The sequence below is a fragment of the Ammospiza caudacuta genome, chromosome 2 (assembly GCF_027887145.1).
Source record: "Ammospiza caudacuta isolate bAmmCau1 chromosome 2, bAmmCau1.pri, whole genome shotgun sequence".
In the NCBI taxonomy this organism is placed as follows: Eukaryota; Metazoa; Chordata; class Aves; order Passeriformes; family Passerellidae; genus Ammospiza; species Ammospiza caudacuta.
The window spans coordinates 53,143,907-53,157,478 of record NC_080594.1 but is presented as its reverse complement, the minus strand read 5'-3'; the positions used below and the strand labels follow the sequence as shown (position 1 = coordinate 53,157,478).

At 36.1% G+C, this 13,572-nt stretch overlaps 1 protein-coding gene across 1 annotated transcript in view; it reads right to left on the bottom strand.

Moving 5' to 3' along the window:
* The window catches only part of PDS5B (PDS5 cohesin associated factor B), a 101,256-nt gene that overhangs the window by 70,947 nt on the left and 16,737 nt on the right, over positions 1–13,572 (bottom strand). The window contains exons 2-5 of the mRNA XM_058800654.1: positions 9,477–9,602; positions 5,883–6,086; positions 1,252–1,338; positions 1,056–1,153 (exon numbers count right to left, since the gene is read on the bottom strand). Coding sequence (XP_058656637.1) covers positions 1,056–1,153; positions 1,252–1,338; positions 5,883–6,086; positions 9,477–9,584 — 497 coding nt within the window. The 5' untranslated portion in view covers positions 9,585–9,602. The remainder of the gene's footprint in view (positions 1–1,055; positions 1,154–1,251; positions 1,339–5,882; positions 6,087–9,476; positions 9,603–13,572) is intronic.

The window sequence follows — 13,572 nt, the reverse complement described above, 5'->3', positions numbered from 1 at the left end:
AAACAAGAATTCTTAGTGTAATATCTATGTAAAGTAAAAGTTCTGTTCAGAATATTCCCTGTGGTGATGGCAAACAACAAGGAATAAAATCAGCAAATCACAAGTTTTCTTAAAAATCAAAGTACTTTGATTCCTTGATTGCATATACCATCATTCTTAAATTTCATGCTCTCCTCATTCACTACTGCAGTAAGACCCTGTCCCTATCATGAAAAGAAAGTGTATTAGAGCATCCCTCTGCTCTGCCCAGCACTGGGGAGACTTCCCCTGGAGTGCTGTGTCCAGTTCTGGGTTTCCCAGCACAAAAGGGACACACACATCACAGACTCAAGTCCAGCAAAGGTTCATAAAGATGATTAAGGGCCTGGAGCTGCTCTCATGGAAGGAGGGGCTGAGAGAGCTGACATCTTTGGTTTTGCCTTGAGAAGAGATGGCTTAGGAAAGAACTTACTGGTAAGTTTAAATACCTGATGCTGGGAGTTGAGAAGACAGGGCAAGACTGTCCTTACACCACAGGCTCAGTGGTGTCCAGGCACAGAACAAGAGGCAGTGGGCACAGGGTGAAATACAAGACATACCATTCAGACATTTAAAAGGGTGATTGAGCACTAGAAGGTTGCCCAGAGACGGCACAGCCTTTCCATCTTTGGAGATGCCCAAAACCTAACTGGCTACAGTTCTGGGCAATCTGCTCAAGCTGACCTGGTTTGAACAAAGGGAAAAGACTGGACTACCTCTAGCAGTACCTTCTAGAGTCTGCTACTTTTTGAATCATGTTTTCACAGCAATAATTCTCCAAATTCCTTACAATTGCATATTACAGCATTCAATTTCAATAACAGAATAAAATAAATGCAGTAAAAGACAACTAAAGCTAAGTTTCTTAGGAAAAAAAAGATGATGTGCAGTGTGTCTTGTCTCATTAAAACAGAAAAGACAGAGTTCTGCTACCTTTAGTTAAACTAAATTACAAAACTCATTAATGATAAAAGTTAGAACTTGCTGACCTCAATCATGCAGTAAAATACTGTGAAATCTGAGGTGAAAATACTCACTTTATTACTGAAAACAGCGTTCTATACAGCTGGGTAAAAATCTCATTGCTGTCCTCTAATTCAAAGCATATGTTATAAGACTTGACCCAAGCAATGTTCTGTGTTGGAACAGGAAAAAATAAAAGGAGTAGTTAACACATGATTACATGGAAAGATCATGTTTAACAATTATTATAAAATAAGTTATGAAGCTTACCTCAAGCAAATAAAAGTATCGATTGAACTGGGGGCTTTTTGTATCTTCTAAACCTTTAAGTTGCCTTGTTATGAACATAAATATATCCTGAAAAGAAAGAAGTGCTAGTTATTCAATAAACTGCAATTAAACCTTCGATGTAAAATAATTACCTTTTAAAATTAGTAGTATTATTTAGTCACTAAAAAATATGCAGCAATGACAGACATTATTTCACTACCAAAAAGAAGATCATGTACAAAAACACCATGGAAAATGTCAAGGAGTAATTTAAAAATACTTCATATTTCTTTAAAGGGTTGAGAAGTAACCTTTTCCTAAGGAAACAAATGTTTTTCATTTCCAAAAAAAGCATTCAACTTGACAAACACAGCTGCAACTGTCTGGCTGCAGAAGTCAAGAGATGATTATTCAGCAGGACAATGAATTTTACTTCATATTACATTCAGTTTCAAAAGAAGGAGAAAATAGCAGTAGGCAACTACACAACTACACCTTTCCTAAGAGATGTTATTATATGCTCACTCTGCATTGTTTGTGCATTTCTCAGTCATCAAGATACTGACACAGATAACATCTCTTGCAAAAACTAATAAACCAAGTTCCTCCTGCTTCCTCTATCAACTTTCACCACCAGAAGACTCCTTCAGAAAGTCTCACACAGTAAATTGAAGCAGGTTACAAGGAACAAATAGCCACTTATGAACTAAATAGAAACACACAGGAAGGTATCTTCTTAAATTTTTTTTCACATTCAGATAATTAACAGATTAACGTAGTTGTGAATTTCCAGCTAACACAACTATATTAAAACAAAATATTTAGAAATAATATTACCAGAAACACTCTTCACAGCCTCAACTATATCTATGTTTCATCCAACAACCTAGGTGTAAATGAAATATATTCCAAAAGGATATATTCCAAAAGGTATAAAGCTGCCATAATAAATAGAAGAGAGCCTTACTGTTAATCCTGAAAATCCATCCAAGAAATAATCTAAAAGGCATTTCTGCAACACTTTCAAAATGACCATTTCTCCTAACCCCCAAGAATAATACACAGACAAAAGACAAGAATATGGTTTCTTTTTTCCCAACACTATAACCACAAAATCCAGCCTTAATCATTAAGCTGAGCACTTACTGGGGATCTAGGTAAAATCAAGAATTAGATTACATTTGACATCACCAACTCTTGGAAAAACAGCACAGCAAAACACTGTTCAGAGCTACAGCTATATCCATGTTTTAATTTGGTTTGAAACTGATTTTTAAGAGTTAAGGATGATGAGAAGGATCATTGTCTGGTTCACACTTCAGGATCCTTTAAAGAGCACACCATCTAGACTCTTCAGCTAAAATTAAACCAAAACATGTAAAGGACACATCTAATGGTCTCCAACCACTCAGAAGCATTCAGTTCTCATGCAAAAGCTCATCTGAAGAATCCCTCCTTTAAAAATCAGTGCCTGAACACTAGCAGGCCATCAGTCCCCACCCAAAAGGAAAGCTGTCTTTTGGAAAACACTGGAAGGTTCTGTAAAATACAAACTGAGTCCCAGGGGAGAATAAGAATGAACTGAAGAAGAAAGGGGGCACATGACAGACTGACCAATGCCAAACATAAAAACTACTTAAGCTTAGAACTCATGCTCTGTGTTAATTATTTTGTGTTAAACTTTACTTGTAGAGGTAAATCATCATCAGTTCATTTAACCAAGTATCTCAGTTTTTATCCTACAGCTCAGTATGGAATACTTATCTACTGAATGTGATTCAAAGATCCTACTAACTTTCCAATAGAAAGTTCTCATCATTGTGCTGCATATAACTACAGACATTAATGAACAGGATACATGCACAGTAAGTCCAACACCTGAATGCTTCAAATAACAGCATGGTATGAAAAAGTAAGCATTTACTCCTAAACTATTTTTTCCTCTTCATATTTAAAGACAGCAACACAGACTAAACTCAGAAGTACTCACTAATTTCTAATATCTCATGTACTATGACCAAACATTTTCCCCCTTTTTTAAGGACATTGCTCCCTCTTTTAAGCACACACAACATACCACTTGAACATGCATTTATAAATTCAAAACACAGGCTAAAATAAACTTTGGCTGCAGCCAAAAAATTGCAATAATTTCACAACTGGACAATAGGTTTTCACATGAGACTGCATAAAGCAAGTCTACATTAGAATCCAGATTTCAAAAACAAAAGTGCTCACACTTCAACTTCAGGGATATTTTTTGGTCTTGTTTTGAGGATTTGTTTGTTTGTTTGTCTTGGGGTTTTTGTTTTGGTTTAGGTTTTTTGTTTTGTGGATTGCTGTCATGATGCCAATTAACTGCATAATGGATTCAGTAATCATCAGTGTCATGGCTCTCACCAGAGAACACCTTCAGATAACTGAAGTTCTGCTACCATTTTACCCTTTTTTAAGGGGTACTTCAGCAGAGGCAGATAGACAGTCCTTCTGTTTCAGTCGTTTTCAATTGACACATATAAATAATTAGATTATTTTCCCACCAGAAAATTAGATTTGGGCTCTAGGCTTTACAAAGACTGAGGAGAGCTCAAAGTTAGAAGTTTTGAGATCCCAGCAGAGCAAACCTACTCCAGCTCTGTTTTTATTCTACTCATGGCATTTTCCATCCCTGCAATCAACTCGCTTTCAATGATCAGCAAGGAATGCAAGATTTACACTGATGATACCCACAAAAAGGAAAACCTGAGATTCTTATCCCTTTCCTCAGCATCCCATCTGCACAACACCTAAGTTACAAAGAGATCCACTGAGTCTGAAGCAAGGGCAAAAACTTGAGATTTAAGTCTTTTCCTCTCAAGAAATTAAACCTTTTTAGCACTCCCCTTTGCCATTTTTAACTTTGGTGTTACACATACAAGAATAGACTCAGCTGCAGTATGGATTTGATATTAAATACTGGGTAAAAATAGTGCCAAGATATAACCCAAGAGGAAGCATTCTTCCTCTTACCTCTGTCATAAAGTGGAGGGAACTCTTCGACATTTCTATCAGAGCTTGTCCTGCAACCACAAAAGCTGAGTTCAGAAGAAATGGGTTTGCAAGAAACCTACCCCAGTAGCCCTAGGCCAAGGTCCCTATTGTTTGTCTTGTCTTTATTTCTCAAAATATGTTTAAAAAACTGCATCAAGCAACTGAATTCTGAAATCCACACAGATTACAGAACTCAATGCTGGCAATGGAAGTCCCTCATCCATTCCAAGTTCTGTTCCAGCAGTGTTTGTAGTATTCTGATACTTCAGGTATGAGATCAGTACTGTAAACCTTCCAATATTGTACACTATGAAATCTGAAGCTTAGTAGCATTTGGTAGATCAACTACTCTAAGGAGGAACTTAGTCAGCCCAACTCAGAAGGATAAATTAAAGCTCTAAGCCTAGCAAGCAAATGAAAACATATACTAAAAACTGAAATAGTAATCAGGACACCTGAAAACCAGACTTAAATAGAGCACAGTAGAGAAAGCTAATATTCATCTCCAGGTGAGAGATGCAATCAGTAAGTACAGGAAGTAGATGTTGTACCTCTGATTACACACTAATTCAGAATTAAGAAAACAGAACTAAGAAAAATCCTTAGATATCTCTCCAGTATGTCTGTTAACAAAAGATGTACTACAGCAGTTGGAATGGCACTGTTTCCCTAATTAGGAAGCACTGCTGGCACAACCACTAGATGAGAAATTGAGTGATTTCCTCTTAAGTGATAATAGATAGACCATCCACCACAACCACCTTTCTATCCTACTGTGGAACAAACAAAGACCAAACCAAACTAAACAAAAAAGACCACACACATTTCTATATCAGGGACACAAAAAAAGCACACATTTTTCAGTGTTACTTTCACCTGGTTTTTCCTAGATTTCCCCCAAAACTCAGTTCATCACTTGGGATTCTGACTGCACAAGGGAAACAGTTTGATTTTGAGAGTTGGGAACTAAGTTAGATTTCTACCTTAAAAAGTAAAAGAACTCACAAAATAATAAAAAATTTATTTATTTTTGGAACAAATTAGTCAGATCTGTACTTCGTTTTCAAACCTGACATTTCTCTATCAACCATCTCCATCTAGTGGGATCAGTGATGTCTGTAATTGCAGAATTTCCCAAGCCACATCAAATATCATTTAACTCTGTACAAAAGTACTTTATCTTTGTTTCAATAGAGCCTTTACCTATAAACATACAAGTACCTGCCTCTTGGTAGTTTAATTGGAGATGCAGGGGTATTTCCCCAAGCGAAGGTATTAGCTATCTTGCAAGTGATTTTGATAAAAGCTATACATATAATAAATATTTCTAAAGTAAACTAACCTACAAATCACAAAAACAGTTCAATAAAATAATTATTTTCAATACAAATCCAAAACTCTGCAAGTTATTAGAATATGTACTATATAACCCTTTAAGTCATGGACAACTGACTTGACCAATCCCATCCTAAAATCAAGTGAAAACCTTGATTTGTTTAGGCTGAACCAGAAATAAAAGGAGGCAAAAAACAGTCGTGACCAATTGTATTAATCACTGAGTGTAAAAACCTGCTGTGGAAAAAGAGATTAATTTTATTTACCTTCAGTTTATCCGGTGAAGTGTATGGAGCTTCAGGGGCATAAATTCTGAAAATATCGGCAAGACAACATGCTACCAACAAACGCACATCCTTATCAGGATGTTTGAGGAAAAAATCTGAAGCAAGATGTAAAGCAAGATTTAGGTAGAGCTCCTTTTCTTCTTCAGAGTCCTGGTCCATATCCATGAAAGTTTTCACAACCATCTAAATAGACAGACAGACATTAGTATATAAAATTAAATGCTTTGTGTAACAGAATCCTTACTAAAAGTTTCTTTTCTGGTTTTCTGCAACTTCTGTCAGAAGCATTATTAGCTATGCAGTAGTACTTACTTGAGCAACCAGTGTTTTCATTTTTCAGGGCACAGGAAATACCTGGCCAAGTCCTCTATCAACTGAACCAACACATAGCCTCAGAAGAAATACTGAAAGTCTAGTTGTAGACTTCCCAAATCTTTTTGAGAAACCATATAATCAAGTTTGACAATTGAAGAAGTGCAAAAGGATTCACTGTTACAGCTTGTTACTGTTACTTAAAAATAGACTGTTACTTAAAAATTCAGACAATGGCAAAACTTTATTAAAAATATTTGTTTCTCTCTCAACTATTCAGAGACGATTTTTTCTTCCTATTCTCTTTCAGTTTAAGGTTTTTTACCTATTACGGCTCTGAGGAAAATTCTATTCCCAGTGCTGTCCAGAAGCAGAGCCCACACTTGCAGCAAATGGATATATAAATCCAGGCAGCTGAGTGGCAAGGATGTTGTCCAACAAGACTAAAATGACCACTAGGATTATGAGGATCCAGTTACTGAAGTCATGGAACAAAAAAAGTCTGGGACACCAAATATTTAACATGCTGAATAAAACAAAAGTAGGAAAAGCTATATTTAATAACTGTTAGTTGGTAAGAATTCTTATATTTGAAAAACTTTCTGAAGGAGAAAAATTTATTGACAAAACAAAGTAATTTCTTATCTGACTCACAGAGGCAGAGTTATTTTAAGGAGTTCAGCTCTTGTAAAATTAACAAAATTATACTAAACCCTTAATTACACAATCCTGAGAATTAAAGCCAAAATTCCTATCTACTTCTTCAGTGCAAGAAGAGATGTTATTCAAAGAATAATAATTTAAAGTCCCAGAATCCTATAACACTGCAAAATACTTTATTTTGCTATAGTTTGTTGTTTGGTTGGGTTTTTTTCCCCCTCCAAAAAATTTACTATAACTGGTCAGGGAGTAAGAAGCCCAACTCAAAAAAATCCCAAACTTCTACATAACTAGGATCACAGAAGCTGTGAAGTTTTCAAACATATGAGAATCCTTTACAAAAAGGCATAAAAGATCAGCAGCTTAGGCAGACACAACCTCCATTGCAAGAAAAAAAAGGCCTCCGCAGTCAGGCACAAGACCTGAAGTGTACTGGTGCCCTTATACACTAATTAATTTACAAGTCAGAACTGTTTTCACTTCCATGAAAAGTAGTCTTTTCATACTTCTTGCAACAAGTATGCAAGTTTTTCTACTCTGGAAATGAACCTTTCATGTTTTTTCCCTGATAACATGAACATCTGTACAAGTCAGGACAACAAAGATCAGTCATCCTGTCTGCAGAGCAATCCATCACAGTGTTTAAGGAAAAACAAAGGACAACAAGTTAGTTGTCCTAGCCTGGTTTTCCAGGTTCCTGCAAAGCAATAAGTTAGAGGACTCCAGAGCCTGAAATCACACCCAGACCACCACAATTTATACTCCTGGAGCTTCATCTTCCAGATGTGGCACATATTTCTTAACCCATTCAATTTTTACTACATCATTCCACAGAAACGAGCTTTGGAATTTACTGGTATGAAACTGACAGAAAAGTGCATTATTAGACTGCTGGTCTAAAATTAATATTTCATTAGATGATGATTTGGTTCTTGTGTATTAAAAAAAACTGTGGAAAAAATGCTTTTCTCACACTACTCATCATTTCCAAGAGTTTATCACCTTCTTTCTGTCTTCAGTGCTAGCTGACAACTGTCACCATTTGGTTTCTATCTCATTTTGAAATCTATTATAAACTTCCAGAGGGCATCAATTCAAAATGCATAAAATGTCCAATGTAAATTATGCTAATACAGAAATTCATTCTGCATATTTTCCATTTTATTCTCAGATTTCTCAATAATTTGCATTTATATTAATATATCATTATCAACAAACAGCAGAACGTCTGCTTGTGCACAGAAGAGTGCTTTTTCCCTAATAATTGCATGAATTTGGCATTCAGAGAAATCAAGAGGCTAATAGTTCACTTATTTATCAACCACTGTTCTTTAGCACTTGCAACTGTGTTTATACTGAAGTTTTGTACACTTGTGGTGTAGCATGGAACATTCAACCTCTTATAAAAGAAATACTTCAGTTTTTTCCCTGCCTGAGCACCAATGAGTTCATAGCCAGAATAAACAACTAACAAGAAACACAAGACATCTTACAAGGTCCTCTTATTCTGCAAGACAAATCAAGTTGACAGAAGGGACTAGACATTCAAGGTCAGAAATGAAATTAAGCTACAGGAGAAAAATTATTAGTAAGAACTGTGGTGCTGCATTTCCACAAGCTGGAAAAAATATGCAAGTGCTAACAAAGAATTCCTTCTCTTAGGAATCATTCATATGTAAAGTTATAAACATTGTCTTTTATTCAGTACCATAGAATGCAATATACTCACTGAAGTCCATCAACCAAAATCCCAAAGCCTAAACAAGTTACTGGGGGGAAGACAAGAAGCAGCCCTTGTGGTCTGGGATTTTATTGGTTTTTGTTCATTTACCCATAGTTCCAACTGACTTAAAGCTACTTCAGAAAATTGCAAATTAAGCTCCTTCATCTGTTAGAATACTTAAGGTTCCCTTCCCACATCTGTTCCCTCCTGTTTCACAGGGCAAGCCCAAGCTGTAGGCACTCCTCCTGCACAATACAGGCCTGCCTTTTTGTGAGAGTACAAAGGTAGATGCAGAACTGTAGTAACAAAATTAGCCTCCAATTCTGTCCAACTTTCCTGTACACTTAGGCCAGATAAAATGGTCAAGAAATTCAAGACAGAAATACATCAAAGACTGTAAGTGTAGTCAAAGCATATATACTAAAGTATAACAAAAATTACCTTCATCATGATACAGGCTAAAACAACAACAATAAAGGTTTTTATAAACAAACCGAAGAGTGTGAAGGCATAAAAAGAATGTATTGAGACGTATACAAATTATTTCCAAAATTATTGCTCTCTTTTAGAGAGGAAAATACTGGAAAACAATGAAAGTACTGACTTAGCATAGGAGCTGAAATAAAATTTAAGCAGCATTTTAAATTAAGGCAGCTCATTTCTATTTGTGATTTTTAAATGCATTTAAACCTTTTTTGAACAAGCCATTTCAAGAAAGTGGTAGAAGAGAAGGCACAAGAGCAAACAATTTTCTCCTTCTATGCCTAGAAAAGGTAAAGCCCAAAGGGAAAAAAAACCCATTTCAGATATAAAATATAGGATTAATGAACATCTTTTACAAGAAACTTTAATCTGCAAGCAATTAGTTGCTTACTAACCTTTAGCCTTCTCACCATCTCTTCTTTAGATATTTTATCAGAGATTTCTTTGACTCCTGGAGGATATGTGATTTTTCCATCATTGGCTCTCGTCTTTGAATGAGCCATGATTTCACGGTTTTAAAACTGTGGAAAGAAAATAACAAGACAATGCTGTTTAACTAGTTCATGCTTAACCATATCTGTCCCACTTTGACAAACAAAATCCAACTAGAAATATACCAATAAACCCGTACAAACACTAAAAAGGACAAAATATTTTGATTGGTTTCAGTAATCTATACTGTGGGAGACAGCAACAGTTTTGATATGCAGGTAGATTGTCCTATGACACAACAAAGCTTCCAATAAGGACACATCAGAAAAAAGCTAAAACTCCTCATTGCAGAATGTCATTGATCTTCACACTAACAAGATGCAACAAAGAATCTTACTGTATTGTATGATCTGTTGCAATCTCTTGGTAATAACAGATCCTAGCTAGCTTGGGTGTTCAGACATCTGAAGTGGACTTTGTGTCCATTTTTACTCTTTTGGAAAATGCCATTTTCCAAAATGCCTAAACACCAGTGCTGTTAATTGTTACACATCACCAGTTCTAAATCCCCAATACTACCAAGCAAGCAGCAAACAGAGAATGAAAAATACAAGTCTTTCCTCTACATCATTAAAACCAAGTTTTCAAGTGAATGACTGCAGAAAAGCAATGGTATCTTCTTCCTAAATTCTAACTAGGAACACAACTCAGCTACTTGGTTTCTAGTCCCTTTAAACTGATGCAAATGAAAGCTACCATGTAATCCACTCTAAGTTATGCAGAGTTTCATTGCTTTAGAGAAGGAAGCTGAACTGAAATCCTTACTTACATAAAAGCAATCAATACAAAAGACGGTGAAAAAATCTAGATGGCATTTGTGGGAACAATCAGGATCTTAGAAAAAAGACTGTACCAGGGCAGTTACAAATGAAGAATGTAACAAAACAAACAAATTTCTTTGTCATTGTCTTGATATTTTTATTTATTAGTTAAAAATATGATCCACTTCTAGTAGTCATGGCTGTTCTGAACTGTGAATCCCAAGTATCAGGATTGTATTCCGCAGTTCATATTTCATGAAAACAACCAAAGTTACAGATTTTGCTTCATCTTCACCTAATCTTTTACCAAAGAAAAAGTTAGCATTGGCTTTTTTTTTTTTTTTTGCAAAGAACACATACAGCACAACAAATTTTTTGTAAATAGGGAAAACATGAATAGAACAAACATAATCAGATTTCATTCAACAGGCATGACATGCAATGTACTTCAACAGATACATGAAAATCAACTCAGTTTGTCATCTTCTCTGCCCCTACAAGCAGAGGAACAGTGCCACATGCTTGCACTTGTAGTAAAAATTGACAGCGACAAAGCTGGGAGGAAACAAAGCTCATTGAAGTAACTTTTTCTAATACTAAAATATGATGCCACTTTTATCCCCGTTATATATTTTTAACATACTGCAATGACAAGTCCATGTCAAGTCTAGGACTCCTCAAAAGCACACAGAAATTGTAATGAAGTTCACTCTTCTTGTCATATGACACAGATATTACACTCTACCTTTCAGATGGGATGATGTTATATATTACACCTAAATTCATTTTAACAGCTCATCACAGCAGAAGGGAGCCTTGCTTGCCTGAAGATGAGAATGCATAAAAGCATCAGATGCTTTGTTGGACCAATCAAACTCACCAACTCAAAAAACAAGCCTAATTGTTTTTGAAAAGTGTGTGACAAGCATCAAAGCTAACTCAAGGGAAAGAACAGGAACTAGGGGAACTGGGGAACAAAACTCCATTTTCCAGTGGTGGATAGCTGTCATATCAGATCAAATGCAGTGGAAACTTGATTAGAACATCATGATGTAGTCCCATTTGGAGCACATTTTGAAATAATTCAAAGACTGAAACTCATACATTACAGTCAAGTTCAACTGTGCAGCCAATATGTCCAATGGCCATGCAACCAAGCTTTTAAGCTTCAGTAGCATCCAAGGTCTGCATGAAACTGAACATCTGTATTGTGTTTATGTGGCAAGGCTTTGGTAGGGGGGGAGGCTGAAGGCAGAACCCCTGGGGGAAGAGACATGGGGCTGCCCCCATAACAAACAGAGCCAGCTCCAGACAGCTCCAAAATGGACTCATCCCTTGCCAAAGTTGAGCCATCAGTGATGCTGGCAGTGCCTCTGTGATAATGCATTTAAGAACTGACAAAAAAAAAATGCTGTATAGCAGTTACTAGGAATAAAAGTGTGAAAAACCTGCAGCCACCAAGGTTAGTGGAGAATGAAAATAATCTCCCTGTAATTATCTTGACCCATGAGCATTTTTCTTATTTCCTTCCCTGTTCCATTAAGCAAGAAGAGTGAGAGAGCAGCAGTGTTAGCACCTAACAGTCAGCCAAGGTTACAGACAGGGATGAACACAGATTAACCCTCTCAGAGGTACAGAAAAAATTAACAGGACTTCAATTTCTAGATAATTAATACACCTAGTCTTACAGGGTCAAGAATAATTCTAAAAAGGTTCTAAGAAATAGAACATAAAGGATAAAGAATTATAAAGCTTCTAACACTGAGAGAAACAAAAACCGTTCAAAAGAAACAGCAGAAAACAAAACCTATCATTCAAAAAAGAAATCCAATGCTAAGCAAACTTGTACAACAGTTATAACTTCAATTACCTAAGTAAAACTTCATTACATTCCACTGCTAGAAGTTCCTGTTCTTCTGGACTGCCAATAAAACTGTGCATACCTAGCTTTATCAAAATAATCTGTGTTGAACACTTAGTAGAATCTAGGATTTTACTTGGGAGCAGGGTGGGGGGGAAGGTGTTTTGGTGATTCTAACCAAATGCAAGTCTCTGTGATTTCACATTAGATACATCAGCTGTTTCAGTGAACTTCTGTCATGGAAAAAGAAGACAGTAGCAGCTAAGAACAGCAGCCTCAAGGCCAGCTGCATGTACAACATGTTGAAAATGAAAATCCATAAGCCCGTGATCTGATATTCAATGACTGAATTTCAAAAAGCTTTTAAAATTCATTTTTACAGATTCAGTGTATTGCAAAAGAAAACAGTCTGAGATGACAAGCATTTTGAAAGAAGGAAATTCTTTCAAAGCATCTTTGAGATTCAACAGACTCAGCTGACAGTTTCTATTTTTTTTTTAACAAATGGTATTTTAGAAGTTTTTCACCATGTTTTCAAACATCCAGTACTATTCCATATACATCATGAGAAGGGAAAGAGCACAAGTCTTACAAGAAGAGGCTGAGGGAGCTGTGGTTGTTTAGCTTGGAGAAGACTCAGGTAGGACCTTACTGCTCTCAAAAACTATCTGAAAAAAGGTGTGGTGATGTGGGGATTGGTCTTTTCTTCCAGGTAATCTATGACAACACAAGAGGAAATGGCCTCAAATGGCACTAGGGAAGGTTTAGATTTGACATTAGGAAAAATTCCTTCACCAGAAGAGTGGTCAGGCATTGAAACAGGCATCCCAGGGAATCTGTAGAATCACCATCCCTAGCAGTGTTCAAAAGGTAGGTGGATGTAGCACTTGAGGACATGGTTTAGTGGAGAACACAGTGGTTCTGGGTTTACAGTTGGACTCAGTGATCTCAGAGGTCTTTTCCAACCTTAATGATCCTATGAAAAAGGAAAATGTTCACATGGATGCCTTTTTTAAGGCAAGAAAACAATTCAGACCATGAAATGCTTTGCACCATGCAGAATTCCAGGACATAAACTAAACTTTAACATGTGCCCTGTTTCTGCTGTTATATGAGGATAAAGAAGGGAGATAGATGTCACAAGAAACTTGAACAAATATATAACAAATTCCAGTCCTAACAAATAGGAATAAAAATCATGATTCAATCAGACTTTGGTTTTTTTAGTTATCTTAAACAGTACTGTAAGCTAAGACTTCAAAAGCTATGAAGAAAATAAATATATTTTAAGCTAATAGAGGATTTAAGATACAAACTTTACTCTTTGTACACATGGAGATGATACAGCAGTACTTAAGATATCCAGAAACTGCTTGT